The sequence below is a fragment of the Natator depressus genome, chromosome 2 (genome assembly GCF_965152275.1).
Source record: "Natator depressus isolate rNatDep1 chromosome 2, rNatDep2.hap1, whole genome shotgun sequence".
Classification (NCBI taxonomy): Eukaryota; Metazoa; Chordata; order Testudines; family Cheloniidae; genus Natator; species Natator depressus.
In genome coordinates, this window is record NC_134235.1 from 35,004,401 (window position 1) to 35,019,776 (window position 15,376).

General features: G+C 42.9%; 1 protein-coding gene across 29 annotated transcripts in view; it reads right to left on the reverse strand.

The window, feature by feature from the left end:
• Window positions 1-15,376, reverse strand: part of RIMS2 (regulating synaptic membrane exocytosis 2) — a 737,938-nt gene that overhangs the window by 61,703 nt on the left and 660,859 nt on the right. For all 29 annotated transcript variants that reach the window (XM_074943965.1, XM_074943967.1, XM_074943973.1 and 26 more), the window contains one exon: window positions 11,767-12,008. In XM_074943965.1, coding sequence (XP_074800066.1) covers window positions 11,767-12,008 — 242 coding nt within the window. The remainder of the gene's footprint in view (window positions 1-11,766; window positions 12,009-15,376) is intronic.

The window sequence follows — 15,376 nt, forward strand, 5'->3', positions numbered from 1 at the left end:
ATGGCATTTGATCAACTCTGGGGCTGAGTGCTTTTGAGCAGTATGGGCCATGAGGCCCAGGCAGCTGCCCTTGAGAAAGTTCCACACCGTCTTTAAACTCAGGATTTGAATACGGTACAGAGGCTATGGGAGAAGTGAAGATCTGCCGTGGAGGGCAGCAGTAGCTGAAAGAGGGTTCTTCTCCTTCCCTCCAGTTCTCTCATCCTAGGCCCTAGCAACCACTTCTAATCAGTAGGATAATTAAAAAAAAATAGGGGTATGTTGATTTTGTACTCATTACCTTTCCCCTCTTGATCTACTCTGAGGTCATGATCCCAGTGATGAGGACTGTTGACTGTGGGGCAATAAATGGATCTCCTTCTCATGGTGGATCAGTGTAGCATGCACACAATGCTGTATTTACAAAAACATACCCAGACTAGTACCACTAAATATTCTAATTTGAAAGACTGTCAGTCACAGGGCCACATTACTAACTTTCTTCAGTGGGCATTCTGTCTGAGTAACAACTGACTAAGATTGGTCCTGGCCTATTGGTCTTGGGATACCTGAGTTCAATTCCCTGCTCCACCACAGGTTTTCTGTGTGACCTTGGAGTTCTCTGTGCTTCAGTTTCCCATCAGTAAAATGGGGATAATAGTGCTTCTCTATCGAACAGGGGTGCTGTGAGGATTAATATATTAAAGATTGTGAGGTGCTCATTTAATTCAGTGATGGGGGGCATATAATTACCTAAAATAGATACATATCCTTCAGGATATGGCATGTAGTGTAAGAAATCTTTCTAAACTTGCAAGAAAGTTGTCAAGATTCCTTCCCCACTCTGAACTCCGGGGTACATATGTGGGGACCCGCATGAAAGACCCCCTAAGCTTATTTCTACCAGCGTAGGTTAAAACTTCCCCAAGGCACAAAGTCTTTGCCCTTGGGTTAGATAAAACGCTGCCACCACCAAGTGTTTTAGACAAAGAACAGGGAAAGGACCACTTGGAGTTCCTATTTCCCCAAAATATCCCCCCAAGCCCTTACACCCCCTTTCCTGGGGAGGCTTGAGAATAAACAAGATGAGCACAAACCCCTTGTGAGAACATTCGTATAATGGAGAAGCAGTGCACATGGAGGAACAATAGCAATAATGTTAAAAGGCAACACTGTTAAATCTGTTTTTAACAAGAACATTAAAAAAGGTGACATTGAAATTAAGAATGAATGAAAATATTGACTGTAGACAGGAGTTGGTAATGAAAAGTAGGTAGAGTAATACTTGGAAAAAACTGAACACTCACACACACACTCACTCACAAAGCAGCAGGCCCAGACATTATGAATCCAGAGTTTTAAGATATTCACTAATGAACTTAATGAACCATTGGCAAATGTCTTTGAAAACTTACAGAGAGTCAAGGTGATACTAGAGAACTGGAAAAAAATAACGTTGGACCAATCTTTAAAAAGATACTAACTGATAAGTCTTACTTGAATCTCTACTTAAACTATTACAGATATTCAGAGAAGTAATCTTCACAGACAAAGGAACTGTTGGATTCTGAGCAGGACCGGCCCTAGGCACCAGCAAAGCAACCACGTGCTTGGGGCGGCACATTTCAAGGGGTGGCATGTTCATAGGTGCCGACTTTACCCGGAACCGGTGGGTGCTCGCGACCCCCCACCCCTGGCCCTGCCCCAACTCCGCCCCTTCCCCGCCCCCATTCCAACCCCTTCCCCAAATCCCCAGGCCCGCCTCCTCCCCCGGGCGTGCCGCATTTCACCTCCTCCCCCCTCCCTCCCAGGCTTGCCATGCGAGACAGCTGTTTTGCACGGCAAGCCTGGGAGGGATGGGGGAGAAGTGAAGCGGTGGCGTGCTCAGGGGAGGAGGCAGAGCAGAGGTGAGCTGGGGCGGGGGAGCGCACAGGGAGGGCTGCAAGAAGTAACCCTCGGCGGGGGGCAGAGGAACTGCTCCCTGCCCCAGCTCACCTCCGTTCCTCCTCCGCTTCCTCCCCTGAGCACACTGCTGCTCCGCTTCTCCTGAAGCAGCTGTTTCACAGCAAGCCCGGGGCGGAGGGAGAAGCAGAGCGGTGGCAGCGCACTCAAGGAAGGAGGCAGAGGCGGAGGTGAGCTGGGGGGGGGGGGGGCGCAGGGAGGTGCCGGTGGGAGCAAAGCACCCACCAATTTTTCCCTGGGGGTGCTCCAGCCCCAGAGCACCCACAGAGTCAGTGCCTATGGGCACATTTCCAGAGGCGGCACATTTCAGGGGCGGCATTTCAGCCAAAAAGGAGGGGCAGCCAAAAACTTTTTTGCTTGGGGTGGCAAAAAACCTAGAGCTGGCCCTGATTCTGAGTATGGCTGGTTGAAAATTATCCGTCAATATTTCTGACATAAAATTGAGTTTTTCACTAAATGAAAATTTGCATGTAAAGGGTTCACTTTCCTTGAAAATATTGGATTATTTGTTTTCTTCATTTTTTGGAAGTTTTCAGACAAAAAATATCTGGTTTTATGTTTTTGATTTTTTGGGAGGGGGACAAAAAGTAGAAATTTTCCATAGGAAAGTTCTGTTTGCAACCAGGTTTAATTCTGAGAGCCTCAACTCTGAAGTTTGTCAGTGTATTGAGCTTGCTAAAATCTCCTATAATACTTTGTACTTATGCTAAGTTTGTCAAAACGTACTAAGAGATAAATTGTTGTAACCTTTGTTCTTTGAAAATGAAGAATTTGTCTCAAGCAAGTAGTACATTCTGTTGAGGTTTGCCAAATATGAATTGTATGCTTGGTACAGTTAGTGTAGATGTCTCTATGGCAGTGGTGATCAAACTTTTCAGGGTCATGTCCCCACCTTACCCGTGTCCGCACCACCACCCCCTCCCTGAGCCAGGGCCAGAAGTGGGGCCACAGCTCAGGTGGAGGAAACACAGACAGAGGTAAGGGGGTGGAAGCTGTGGCTGCAGCTGGGAGCGGGACGGGAGCAGGGCTGGGGCCAGGAATAGAGCCATGGCCAGGTGCCAAGGCTCGGGGCAGGGCCAGGCACTGAGGCCGCGGGTGGGGCCACAGCAGAGCTGGAAGCTGAGCGGGGCTAGGTAGTGCTCCCTCCCTCCCAGACCCGCACCGTGCCTCCTGAATGTTCCTCTGTGCCCCTCTAGTGGGGTGCGCCCCATAGTTTGGGGACCTCTGCTCTATGGTTTACTGACCTTTGGAATGTTGTATACAAAACCTTGATAAGAAAAGGTGTGTAAGGTCTATTGAATCTGTGGAATGTTCTACCTGTCACAAACAAGGGGAGTGTAAATATGAGCAAAATTGAGCTCATAATTTGGAACCGAGTGAAGATGTAACCACTAAAAGACTGTTCTCCAGATTGGTAACATATTGACCTTTCTGTATTATGCTGATTTTACTTTTGCTAAATAAATCCACTAAGCCTGGTTATCTGACATCTTGACTCACTTAATATCGAACCCCAGTAGCTGATAAGTTTATTGCCAGCATGTAAAGAGTGTGTATCACCATGGTATCTGTGTGTTTTTACAATGCTTCAACTAAGTTATTAAAAAGCCAAATTGGAGCAACAAAACACCATGGTCCTGATTTTAAGGGGTGCTTCAAAGAGAGTTGTGTGCACTACCATCCTGGAAAATTAGGTTCCATGTTGCCTGATGCCAACATCCCACATCTTTTAATCTGATCAGTGAAGTAGGAACTAGATTTACTTTAGTCAAACACAAAATACTGGGCTCAATACAGGGCTAATTTGATGAAATTAGTGGCCTGTGATATACAGCTCAGACGAAATGATGGTCTCTTCTGCCCTTAGAATATGGACCCAAGATGTCATTGTTGGATCAGTGGGAAGACCTATGGAAAAAGGTGACAGCTCTTTCTAAATATGACCAGGGTTCATGCTTAATTGTATTTCTGGATGATGCAAGTTTAAGAGGGCCAGGCCTAATAACAAAAATGTCCGGTCTCTAGCATCTAGGTGGGCATTGCATTCTCACCTACCCACAACTTCTGAATAGAGAGCATGAGTCCAGCCAAGTACTTACAAAGAGTGGATGATCAGTGAAAAATCCACATATGACTGAAAGTAACACAGTCTACACGCAGATAGGATTCTTGTAAGGCCCCAGATTGTGAACTGTATGGAGAAAGGCCAAACAGATACTTGCAGCTGATGGAGAAGCTATAGATTTTGCCAGGCCCTCAAAGCAATTTTCCCTGCCCGTCAGCAACACCTCCAACTTTCCCATGCCAAGCTATAGCCAGCTGGCTTTCTTTCAACTTCTAACTTCTGCCAGGCATTGAGAAAGCCTAGAAATAAAAGTGCCTAGGTCAGAATAGGAGAAACAGAATTGGGTGTTATCAGCAAACAGATTACGCTGCAACCCATATTTTCTCAGTCTCCTTTGATGGATGTTGTAGAGGTGATAGGACTAATCTATGCAGCACCTCACAGATGAAAACCCTTGTGTGGAGGAACTAGCAATTACCCAACATCACTCTCAAGGAACAATCAGAAAGAAATGTGCAGAATCATTCTGTAGCAATCTGTCCACATCAGGTAGGTCATAAAATATCAGCAACACCTTATGATCAGTAGTGATGAAGGTAGCTGGAAGACCAGTCTGAGAGCCCTTATTGGCAATTCAGTACTCTCAGAACTTACCTGAAGGCATTCAGCTTCTGTAGGAGCAAGCACTTAGAGAATAACAAAACTGTAAACAAACAGCATTAGATGATAAAGGACAAACTGGTCAAAAGACCATACACAAAAGATGATAATAAAAGGTACCATGTCAAGTTGGGTGGAGAGGAGATATGCACTGGGATAAGTGTTTTGCCTTGTTTTATTTAAAGTATTTATTAATGATATTGCAAAAGAGGTAACTAGCACATAGAACACTCAGAACACACGTACTTGGGAGGTACTGCAAGTACAAATGAGGACATAAAAATAAGGGGAGCTAGAGAGATGAGATCTAAAGACAGAAGACAACAGAACTACTCATGAGATGCAAAAATTCATCCTGGGGAAAGAAATCTAACAGAGGTTCAGTGGGAGGCTGATACTTGGAAAGCAGTAAAGCAGAAGACAGCAAATTGAATATGAGCTTGCAATATAATATGTTGGCAAAAATTCAGTCTGAGTTTGGTCTGTATACACAGAGGCATTGTGTCAAGGACTTGTTAGAAATATTTCTTTTATATAGTAGCGAGTTCTTTAATAAACTTAATGTTAAAATTATATAATACACAGATTAAGGAAAGAGTGTCTGTACATTTGGATATAGTGCTTAAATTATTCAAAGTTCAAAGGTTGGCTTAAAAGTAATACAATATATACAGACAGTTCTGGGCCAATTCAACATCAGAAAAACATCAACAATAAGCTTACAAATAGTTACTAAGGGCCTAGGAAGGGACTGATTTTGAATGAAAGACTAAACAACTCAAACTGTACAGCATAGCTAAATAATGACTACAAGTATTTGAAGGGTGTAAGTACCAAGGGGAAGAAGAATTGTTTAGGTACAGGTTTCAGAGTAGCAGCCGTGTTAGTCTGTATTCGCAAAAAGAAAAGGAGTACTTGTGGCACTTTAGAGATTAACAAATTTATTTGAGCATAAGCTTTCATGAGCTACAGCTCACTTCATTGGATGCATTCAGTGGAAAATACAATGGGGAGATTTATATACATAGATAACATGAAACAATGGGTGTTACCATACACAATGTAATGAGTGTGATCACTTAAGGTGAGCTATTACCAGCCGGAGAGCGGGGGGCGGGGAAAAACCTTTTGTAGTGATAATCAAGGTGGGCCATTTCCAGTAGTTGACAAGAACATCTGAGGAACAGTGGGGGGTGAGGGGGGAATAAACATGGGGAAATAGTTCTACTTTGTGTAATGACCCATCCACTCCCAGTCTCTATTCAAGCTTAAGTTAATTATATCCAGTTTGCAAATTAATTCCAATTCAGCAGTCTCTCGTTGGAGTCTGTTTTTGAAGTTTTTTTGTTGAAGAATTGCCACTTTTAGGTCTGTAATCGAGTGACCAAAGAGACTGAAGTGTTCTCCAACTGGTTTTTGAATGTTATAATTCTTGACGTCTGATTTGTGTCCATTTATTCTTTTACGTAGAGACTGTTCAGTTTGACCAATGTACCTGGCAGAGGGGCATTGCTGGCACATGATGGCATCTATCATATTGGTAGATGTGCAGGTGAACAAGCCTCTGATAGTGTGGCTGATGTGATTAGGCCCTATGATGGTGTCCCCTGAATAGATATGTGGACACAGTTGGCAACGGGCTTTGTTGCAAGGATAGGTTCCTGGGTTAGTGTTTTTGTTGTGTGGTGCGTGGTTGCTGATGAGTATTTGCTTCAGGTTGGGGGTCTGTCTGTAAGCAAGGACTGGCCTGTCTCCCAAGATCTGTGAGAGTGATGGGTCGTCCTTCAGGATAGGTTGTAGATCCTTGATGATGCGTTGGAGAGGTTTTAATTGGGGGCTGAAGGTGATGGCGAGTGGCATTCTGTTATTTTCTTTGTTGGGCCTGTCCTGTAGTAGGTGACTTCTGGGTACTCTTCTGGCTCTTCCCCCCCCCTTCCCCCCCACACTCTCCTGCTGGTAATAGCTCACCTCTAAGTGATCGCTCTCGTTACAGTGTGTATGGTAACACCCATTGTTTCATGTTATCTATGTATATAAATCGCCACACTGTATTTTCCACTGAATGCATCCGATGAAGTGAGCTGTAGCTCACGAAAGCTTACACTCAAATAAATTTGTTAGTCTCTAAGGTGCCACAAGTACTCCTTTTCTGTTTAGGTATAGCACAGTTTCATATGACCTATCGGGAAAACTTACAGTGCCTTGTTAGATAACTATTCCCTCCCCATTATTTCTTTCCCCTTCTTCCTCACACCTCACATCCTCTGAATGGACAATCAGTCGGGGAAAGGAGAAGACAATAGGAATAGTTCTGCACAAACCCAAATCCAATCTTCTAGATTTACCATCCTAGGGGTGGTAAAGTTTTTGTTGTTATCATGACCAGCGCCAGGGTTGTCAACTTTCTAATCACACAAAACTGAACACCCTTGCCCGGTCCACTGCCCCACCCCTTCGCCAAGGCCCTGCCCATGCCCTGCCCCTTCTCCAAGGCCCCACCCTCACTCACTCCCTCCCCCCTCCCTCCGTCGCTCGCTCTTCCCCACCCTCACTCACTTTCATTAGGCTGGGGGAGGGGATTGGGATAAGAGGGGGTATGGGCTCTGGGCTGGAGGTGCAGGCTTTGGGGTGGGCTCAGGGGATGAAAGGTTTGGGGTGCAGGGGGGGAGCTCTAGACTGGGGCAGGAAATTGGGGTGTGGGGGGGTGAGGCTCTGGCTTGGTGTAGGGGAGGAATGAGGGGTTTGGGATGTAGGAGGGGGCTGTGGGCTGCGTTAGGGGTTGGGGGGATGAGGGCTCTGACTGGGGGTGGGGCCGGGGCTAAGGGTTTTGGTGTGCAGAAGGGGACTCTGGGCTGGGGCAGGGGGCTGGGGTGCAGAAGGGAGTGCAGGGTCCCAGCGGTGCTTACCGCAGTGCCCGCAGGTCCCGCCTGCCGCAGCACCCATTGGCTGCGGTTCCCAGCCAATGGGAGCTGCAGGACCGGCACTGGGGCGGGGGCAGTGCATGGAGCCTCCCAGCTCCTGGCCACCCCAGCGCATAGGGGCTGCAGGAAGTTGTCAGCCACTTCCAGGATCCGCGCGGAACCATGCCAATCAGTGGTTAAAATCTGGGCTAAATCCAACTTCAGACTTTGGGAAGTGGTACTCCACAGGAGGGAATTAATTTCATTGTTATAAAGCACTCAGATGCTATGGGGATGGATGTGATATAAAGACGTAGATGATATCACAATTTGATTAGATAGAAACAATTCATTTATTCAAAATAGATAAATTGGAGACCAAGAAAAAATTGAATCCTCCTATTGTAAACTTACTGCAACATCGCTATTACAAAATCATTGTAAATCTACTACAGGATCACTACGCTTTTTGGTGTCCTCTGATGTATTTAGTTCAATTCACATCTGGCACTTTGACAATCTCAGCAAAAAGGCCAAGGATCAAAGTAGCCTGTTGACAAATATGTCCTTTCACGACTGAAGGTGGATCTTCAGAATATGTCTGAAGTAGGGGAGTATGAAGAAGCATAGTCCCTGTGTTGTATTTGTTCTGTGGAGATAGGTTTCCAGTGCTGTCAAACTATCGAGATAGCACCTTTCAGGAGCACTGAAAAGTCACTTTAAAACTAAATATAGCAAAACATTTTAAATCAAATTCAGTCCTCTCTGCTTGCTTTGCCTTCATGGCTGTACATCCTAGATCTGCTCTACTTTAATGTTGCCCCCTGCCCTCTCCACTTAACCTACGATGTAGCCTTGACAACCTCAGACATCTCTGTGCCTTCTTCCATGCTTGGAATTCCCTTCTCCAACCTATTCATGAAGCCACCTGCCTTGCCACATTCAAATCCTTCCTGAGTACTCACATCTGCTACAAAGCCTATTGGGAGACACACACACACAGACACACAGAACCATAAAGATTATGATGTGTACATGCTTTATCGAGTAGCAATATGATATTATAATTGTCTCCTTGCCCCCTTTTCTTCCCTCTTGTTGATCTGTTCACTCACTTGTTATGTCTTGGTGAATTAATCTTTTCAGGGCAGGGACTGTTTTCATGTGTATCTAACACAATTTTGGGACTCAAAAAAAAACCAATAACAAAAACATCTGAATGCATTAAACAAATGTTAAAGATTAGAATACAGAGTACATTAATTTATTCATCCCGAGAGTTGAAAATTGCCAATTCTACATCTACTAACAACAAAGAATGCATTAAATTTGCCTGTAACACGAAGTTAAATTCAAATGACAATAGAAATTAGCTCTTTTATCAAATTATATCACGAATATACAGGATGTTTGACTCATAGCCACAAAAACGGTCATGAGATGAACTCAGCTTTTTAAACAAAGCCACATTCTGTAACAGTTTTTAGCCATTAAATATAAACAAAGACAACTACAACATATAACTGGGAGGCATCAGAAGGCAATTTTATAGCGACACTAATATACCGCTATGTAACGACTTAAATTGGCCAACATGATTTGGACAGTAAAAGTTAAGTACTTGTAAGTGTGATGGCAATTTCAACAAATGCTGTATTGTTATTTCATAATTGTTGTTTCAGCCTTGGCATACCAATTTAAGAGACACTTAGCTGACAGCGTAAGCATGATACCCGTTGAACTATGTTGGTATTGCTGGAAATTAATTTCCTACTCCCTTTATTTCAGGCAGTTTCTATATCATGATAGTGCTTTGCTATTTTAATAGGATCCATTGCTTCCTAGTTATACTAAAATTTACTTACAAGTAATTTACAGCACGTTTCGTGTTTTATCATTAGGTCTTATAGTCTAAGGACTGGAAAATGACCCAGTGGATAAAATAGATGGAACTTACCTATAAGTAAATTCAATTTGAAAAGTTTAACAATCTGTTCTTAACTTAGGCCCTCACTCCAACTACATGAGGGGAAAAGCTGAGCAAAAGTCTGCCTGTCTGTCATTACTGTACTGTCTTTAATTGGTTTCTTTCACAACTCTAATAGTGAAATGAATTTGTTTATATTTGGGGATTATTTAAAATACCACCTGCTTCTCAGTCCAGGAAAATCAATGGCAGTCAGGCTCCTACTTCAATGAGGCAACTCTGAAAATTTTACCCCTAGTTTTTGTTTATAACTACAGGATACAAAATAGCGACCAACTGATTTTAAAAAGTAGTGATGGAGATACTTCATATTAAAAATATTGTGCCACACAAATATCTCAACATGATATTTAGTCTGATCCTGTCTTACTTTGGATCCAGGCTATGGCAATCTTCCGACTCTTCCAAGAGAACAATATAGTATGAACTGAACATCCACCCTGAAATCATTTGATGCCTCTCATAGTAAGGGAGTCCTGACAGACTATCCCTAATCATATAGCACCTTATTTTCAGCTCTGAAATCCACACACATCTGCACATTTACATTACAAGAACATTATTGCATGTGCAAATCCTTGATTTGCTTGCACACCATGTCTAGGTGGACATGCATCTAGCCATGGGCAAACTGCACACCCAGTTAGAGGTTTTCCAGAATTGTGCAAGGGAGAGCTTCCATAAGGTGGCACCTTTGTAACCCCATCCTTTCCCACTCAGACATGTGAGCTTGGGGAAGAGAGAAACATCAGAAAGCACTGCAGTTTCTGCAGCCAGAAACTGAGCTGGCAGGAGCTGAGACAACTAACTGCAGCAGGGATCTTAGGGTGCTGATGATATCACCAGTGTCTGACTGTTTTTACAGCTTTCGCTCTGACTATGTTTTCCCCTCTGGTGATTGGGCTGTTTGGTACAACAGCCTCCCAACTCCCACAGTCTCTTCATTAAACCTCACTCCATGCTCCTCTCCTCCCGCATATTCTGTTTTTTCCTATCCCCTTCTTCATTGTCCCCGCTCAATTCCATTGTTCTCCCTTTCTCAGTTCAGCTAATCTACTCCCAACAAACACCATCCAAAAAAGTTTACAAACAAAACAACAAAAATTTATGACACCTGGAAATCATTCCATTGTTCACTCTGTTATATTCCTTCTCTCCTTCCCTTTGTCTGTAATTTCTATGTAGATTATGAACTCTTCAGGGCAGGGACTGTCTCTAATTGCATCTCTAAACAGTGCTTAGTACAATGGGGGCCTGATCTCAGTTGGGAATTCTAGGTGCTACCATAATACAAATAATAAATAATAATTTCTCCATGCATGTATGAACAGAAGAGAGTGAGCTGCTTTTTACTGTATTTAGTATAAACCACATACCAACATAACACGCTACTTTTGTATGAATATTAATGAGCATACACTATATACTGCATACCACACACACACATTTTAATATAAAATATCCAATTTCCTTTGTAAGAAACAGTAGTTTTACTCAACTTCCTTAATTGCTAATGACAGCTTTTCAGAGTGAATTATATATAAATGATTTTTTCCAGATGTAAGGTGTGAAATAAACAAAGTACCTAACACTGATTCTGGATGTCCTGGTATTAAGTCAGAATATAACTCTATCCCTATTTATGTAGAATATTTCGGTATTGAATTTTAACTGGTAAATGTAAAAAGCAATGACAAATGCAAATTGAAAAGAAGGGGAGTACTGATCAATAAAATGGTTATACTAATCCAATAAAATACAAGATACCTTCTTGGTAATGAAAACTGTTCCACATCAAATAAATTTTGCAAGTTCAAATGTGAGAAAAAGAGGACTGAAATATACAAAGAATGTTTATAACAAAAGACAGACAATTCTGCAACTGCATTTTAGTGATCCTTCACAAATCATTAATAACAATCCCCAAAACATAAGCACAACTCACATTGGTTCCTGAAAAGGAAAGGATTATTGCATTAGGTGTGCTCTAGTAAGCATAAAAACACAAGCCACAGTCCAATCGGTAGGAGGATCTTTGCTAAAGAAACAAAACAGTTTGGTAAATGTTCAGCCAGGTAAAAAGTTTCCACTCTCCTCTTTTCCCCTAGAATACTGTTAATTAGGCAACTGCAGCATTACATTCAAATGACTACATTGTAATATATACATATTATACATATTTAAATCGCAAAGAAAAAAAATCTGATTCCTACCAGTTTGGCTGAGTTGAGAAGTGCTGCGGCTTTTTCGTGACAGCCCCACAATCGCTACCATCTTTGCGCCGATACTGGAGCGTCGTTTTTTGCCACTAGTGCCCACAGTGCCCACTGCTGTGTCAGACTGGCTGCCGTCGTTCTTCTCTAGCGTGTACATGTCCCCGCCGATGCTGGTGCTCTTAGTCATGTTCTTTCCTGAGGCGCCCATCTGTCTGCTTTGCATTTTGGATGTAAAGACACTGTCAGCCGATGGACGGACAAACAACATAGACAACAGAAGAGTAAAAAGGGGAAGACAGAAAAGGACAGGTTTCAGATGAAAAGTTTTGGGAGATTGTAGGAGCAAAGCAGCTAATTCACACAGGTAGGGTTTTGCTTTTGTTAGAGGTAGAGAGGAACAACTTTAATTGTCAAGTTCCTGCTAGCACTTTATTGGTTTTCTCTCTTTAATCATATACTTCACTTGTTAAACTTTTTTTTTCATTAAAAGGCTTTCCTTCTACTTATGAAAGTTCTTAAAAGTATATTATCTACATATAGCATAATGGTAAATACACTTGTATAGCATTTGTAAATGTAGTGAAAACATCATGTATTTTCATATTTAATATACAATTTATTAGTTCAGTATTTCCTTTCCATGTTTAACTCTTGGCCAGTCAAATTACACACATCTGTTCCTCCGGTCTGCCACTCGGCAGATTCTGCAAATCAGTTAAGCAAAGATTGCCTAGGCCAGGCAAAAGAGGCAAAGCAAATAAAGGATCAAAAGTGTCATCTGTAATGTCATTTTTTTTTAACTAAAAATCTAATGCTGCAGAATCCCTGAGTAGATGAGTAGTTTTTTTGCACTGGATTCTTTTTCCTGAGTAGGCTCTTTCTTGATTCTAAAACTTATTTGCACTATATTGACATTTGGGTATATTATCTTATAATTGCAAGTGATCAGCCTCTCATACAGATCAGTGATTCCCAAACCATTGCACAGTGCAGACTTCTTGGTAAGAAAGACTTGCTCACAGTCACTTCCCAATGATCATGAACAAGTTACTCCCCAACCTCCCAGTCCTGATCCCTCACCTTCCCTGCAGGAACTATGGTGCTTGATTACATGTAAAAGCGATATGAGGGCAGGCTTAGAGAGACTAAATAAAAATAAGCTTGCTTCAACATGGCGGACAGGGCTAATTGCTTATTTTCCTCCCCTGCATTTTGTATCTGTGTTGTGCCCAGGGCCGGCTCCAGGCACAAGCAAACCAAGCAGGTGCCTGGGGCAGCAAATGTAAAGGGGCGGCAGGACTGGCTCCGTGTTCTGCGGCAAGGTTTTTTGTTTTGTTTTTTTGCCGCTTGAGGTGGCAAAAACGCTGGAGCCGGCCCTGGCTGTGCCATACGTTTATTACTACCATGTTCCTATTGCTGTCTGCATCTCCCACTATACTGCTTAGGTGACACTGCAATTTGATTCTCTCCTTTTGTATGTTTGCTGCCACTCCAACATAGCTGTCATCCACAAATTTATGATTTACACTAAAGAAACACCCTACACAGAACACACAAAGTGGCTACACGGCAGGGTGCAGATAGGTACTTCTTTTTGCTGGAGTCACAGGGGGGTATTTATTTTGGTTTGTTTAGTTTACTTGGTCAAAAAATCCTCTGGAAACCCTAATCATCCGTGACTGGGGGACAATTAACATGAAGTATCACAACTTGAAAATTGGTAAATGGCAAAGCACTGTGACAGAAGCAGCTCCACGCTCACCTATAAGTGTTCCATGAATCATGATGTGAGAGCTACATAGATCAGTGTTATACCATTTGGTGAAAAAGGGCTGTCTGAGACACATGATGTGGACAGTTTGGGAAAAAGTTAAAGTCCTCCCTTCAGAAAGACAGAAATATATGCAACACTTTACAGTACTGCACTTTTGTGTTAACTTTGAGCCTGCTGCTACAAGGTCTCCATGTTGACTTCCATGGAAACTCCTTGCATAGGATTCGGCCCTTTATTAGTTCGATTTGGTAGGCGCCTACTCTTGGTAACTCTGCTTTAGACACAATGCTGGATAGTAAAAATAGAACAAAGTGGAATATTTTAGTGAGGCAAAGAAAATAATTAACACAGTTTTGCTTACAAGTAGTGATACCACAAAGATTAACAAAGGCTTTTTGTTTGTTTGTTTTAAACACAGAACTGGGACAGGGAGTGAGTGATTTCCGCCAGCATAGGGCTCCAGTGTGGCTTTTAGCCACAGTCCTATGAAGTCAATCCTCCTGGAGCTCCTGCTACTCAAGACGAGTGGATCCACTTCGGGGGATCCAGCATGTGCTCCCTGTAGAGCCAGCCAGCTCTGTTAGTTAGTGCAGAGGAGGACTGGGGCCATAACCTTGCCTCTTACTGTCTTTGGAGTGAATATTGGGGCTGCAAATGTCCTCACCCCTGCACAGACTAATGCTGTGACTCTCTCACTTGTGCCTCTGCACAGGCAACAGCAGCCCTCTGGCCCATTGTTATTTCGTTCCACATCCATTTGAAAAAGCAGGGATGGTGTCTTTGATCCTTGCAGTTTCCACAGTAGATGTTATGCAGTTATAAACATATTCACTGAGTGTATGTGGTGCCCTCCAGAGTGCACACATTCCGCCATTATTATACACTCATATATACACAAATATAGTGTCCACTGTACTGGGTGGCTGAGTCTGTTCCCCCCTTTCTGGAAAGGGAAGGAAAAATCCAGCATGAACAAAGCAATTGGTACGTCAGTTCACATTACTGGAAGTCTGCTTTTCTGTTTGGGTACCTACTTTACAAGCTAATCAGCAGTAGTGGCCTGACTAGGCATCCCTAGGCACTATCTATAAATAGTAAAGTGCAAACATCTGGAAAAATACTGCATACTTGAATAACTTTAATTGTGAAAAATAAAGACAATTATGCTGACTTTCAGAGCAGATCTACGTCTTCTATGTCTAGAGACACCACAGAGATGGTGGGGGCTGTTAGTGGGCCTGAGGTCAGGGAAACCCAATCCCCTAATGGACAGGAGTACTTGTGGCACCTTAGAGACTAACAAATTTATTTGAGCATAAGCTTTTGTCAGCTACAGCTCACTTCATCGGATGCATGTAGTCTAATGGACAGGGTTCCCCATTTTAGGAAAACTCTTCCCTTGATGATGCCTATAAAAGCAGAGTCAGACTTCATCTACCCCAGGGTGCCAGCCGGACTGGGCAGAGGAAGTACAATAACAAGTCTCTTGACAGTTTTAGAGAGTGCCCCCTTCATTGATCTGGCTCCTTGAATAAGGAGGTGGGCTAGCCACTCACTTCAACATGATAACTACGGAGAAAGGGAGAATGAAAGTCAGAGATCTCCATCCCAAAGATTCCAAGGATAAGTCATGAGTGGCCAGGATTACCTAATTAAGTGGGTTTATTAGCCAAAGGGAACATAGGAAATATACGGAGATTAAGAGGTGGGGAATCTGGATCACTGCAAATCTCTGGGATTATCTTGGCCAAATTTGGGGGGAGAGTAAACATATTCCTCTTCAGTATCAAGGAAATGTTACTTCTCATTCTTCTGTGAATCCTTGAATTATTT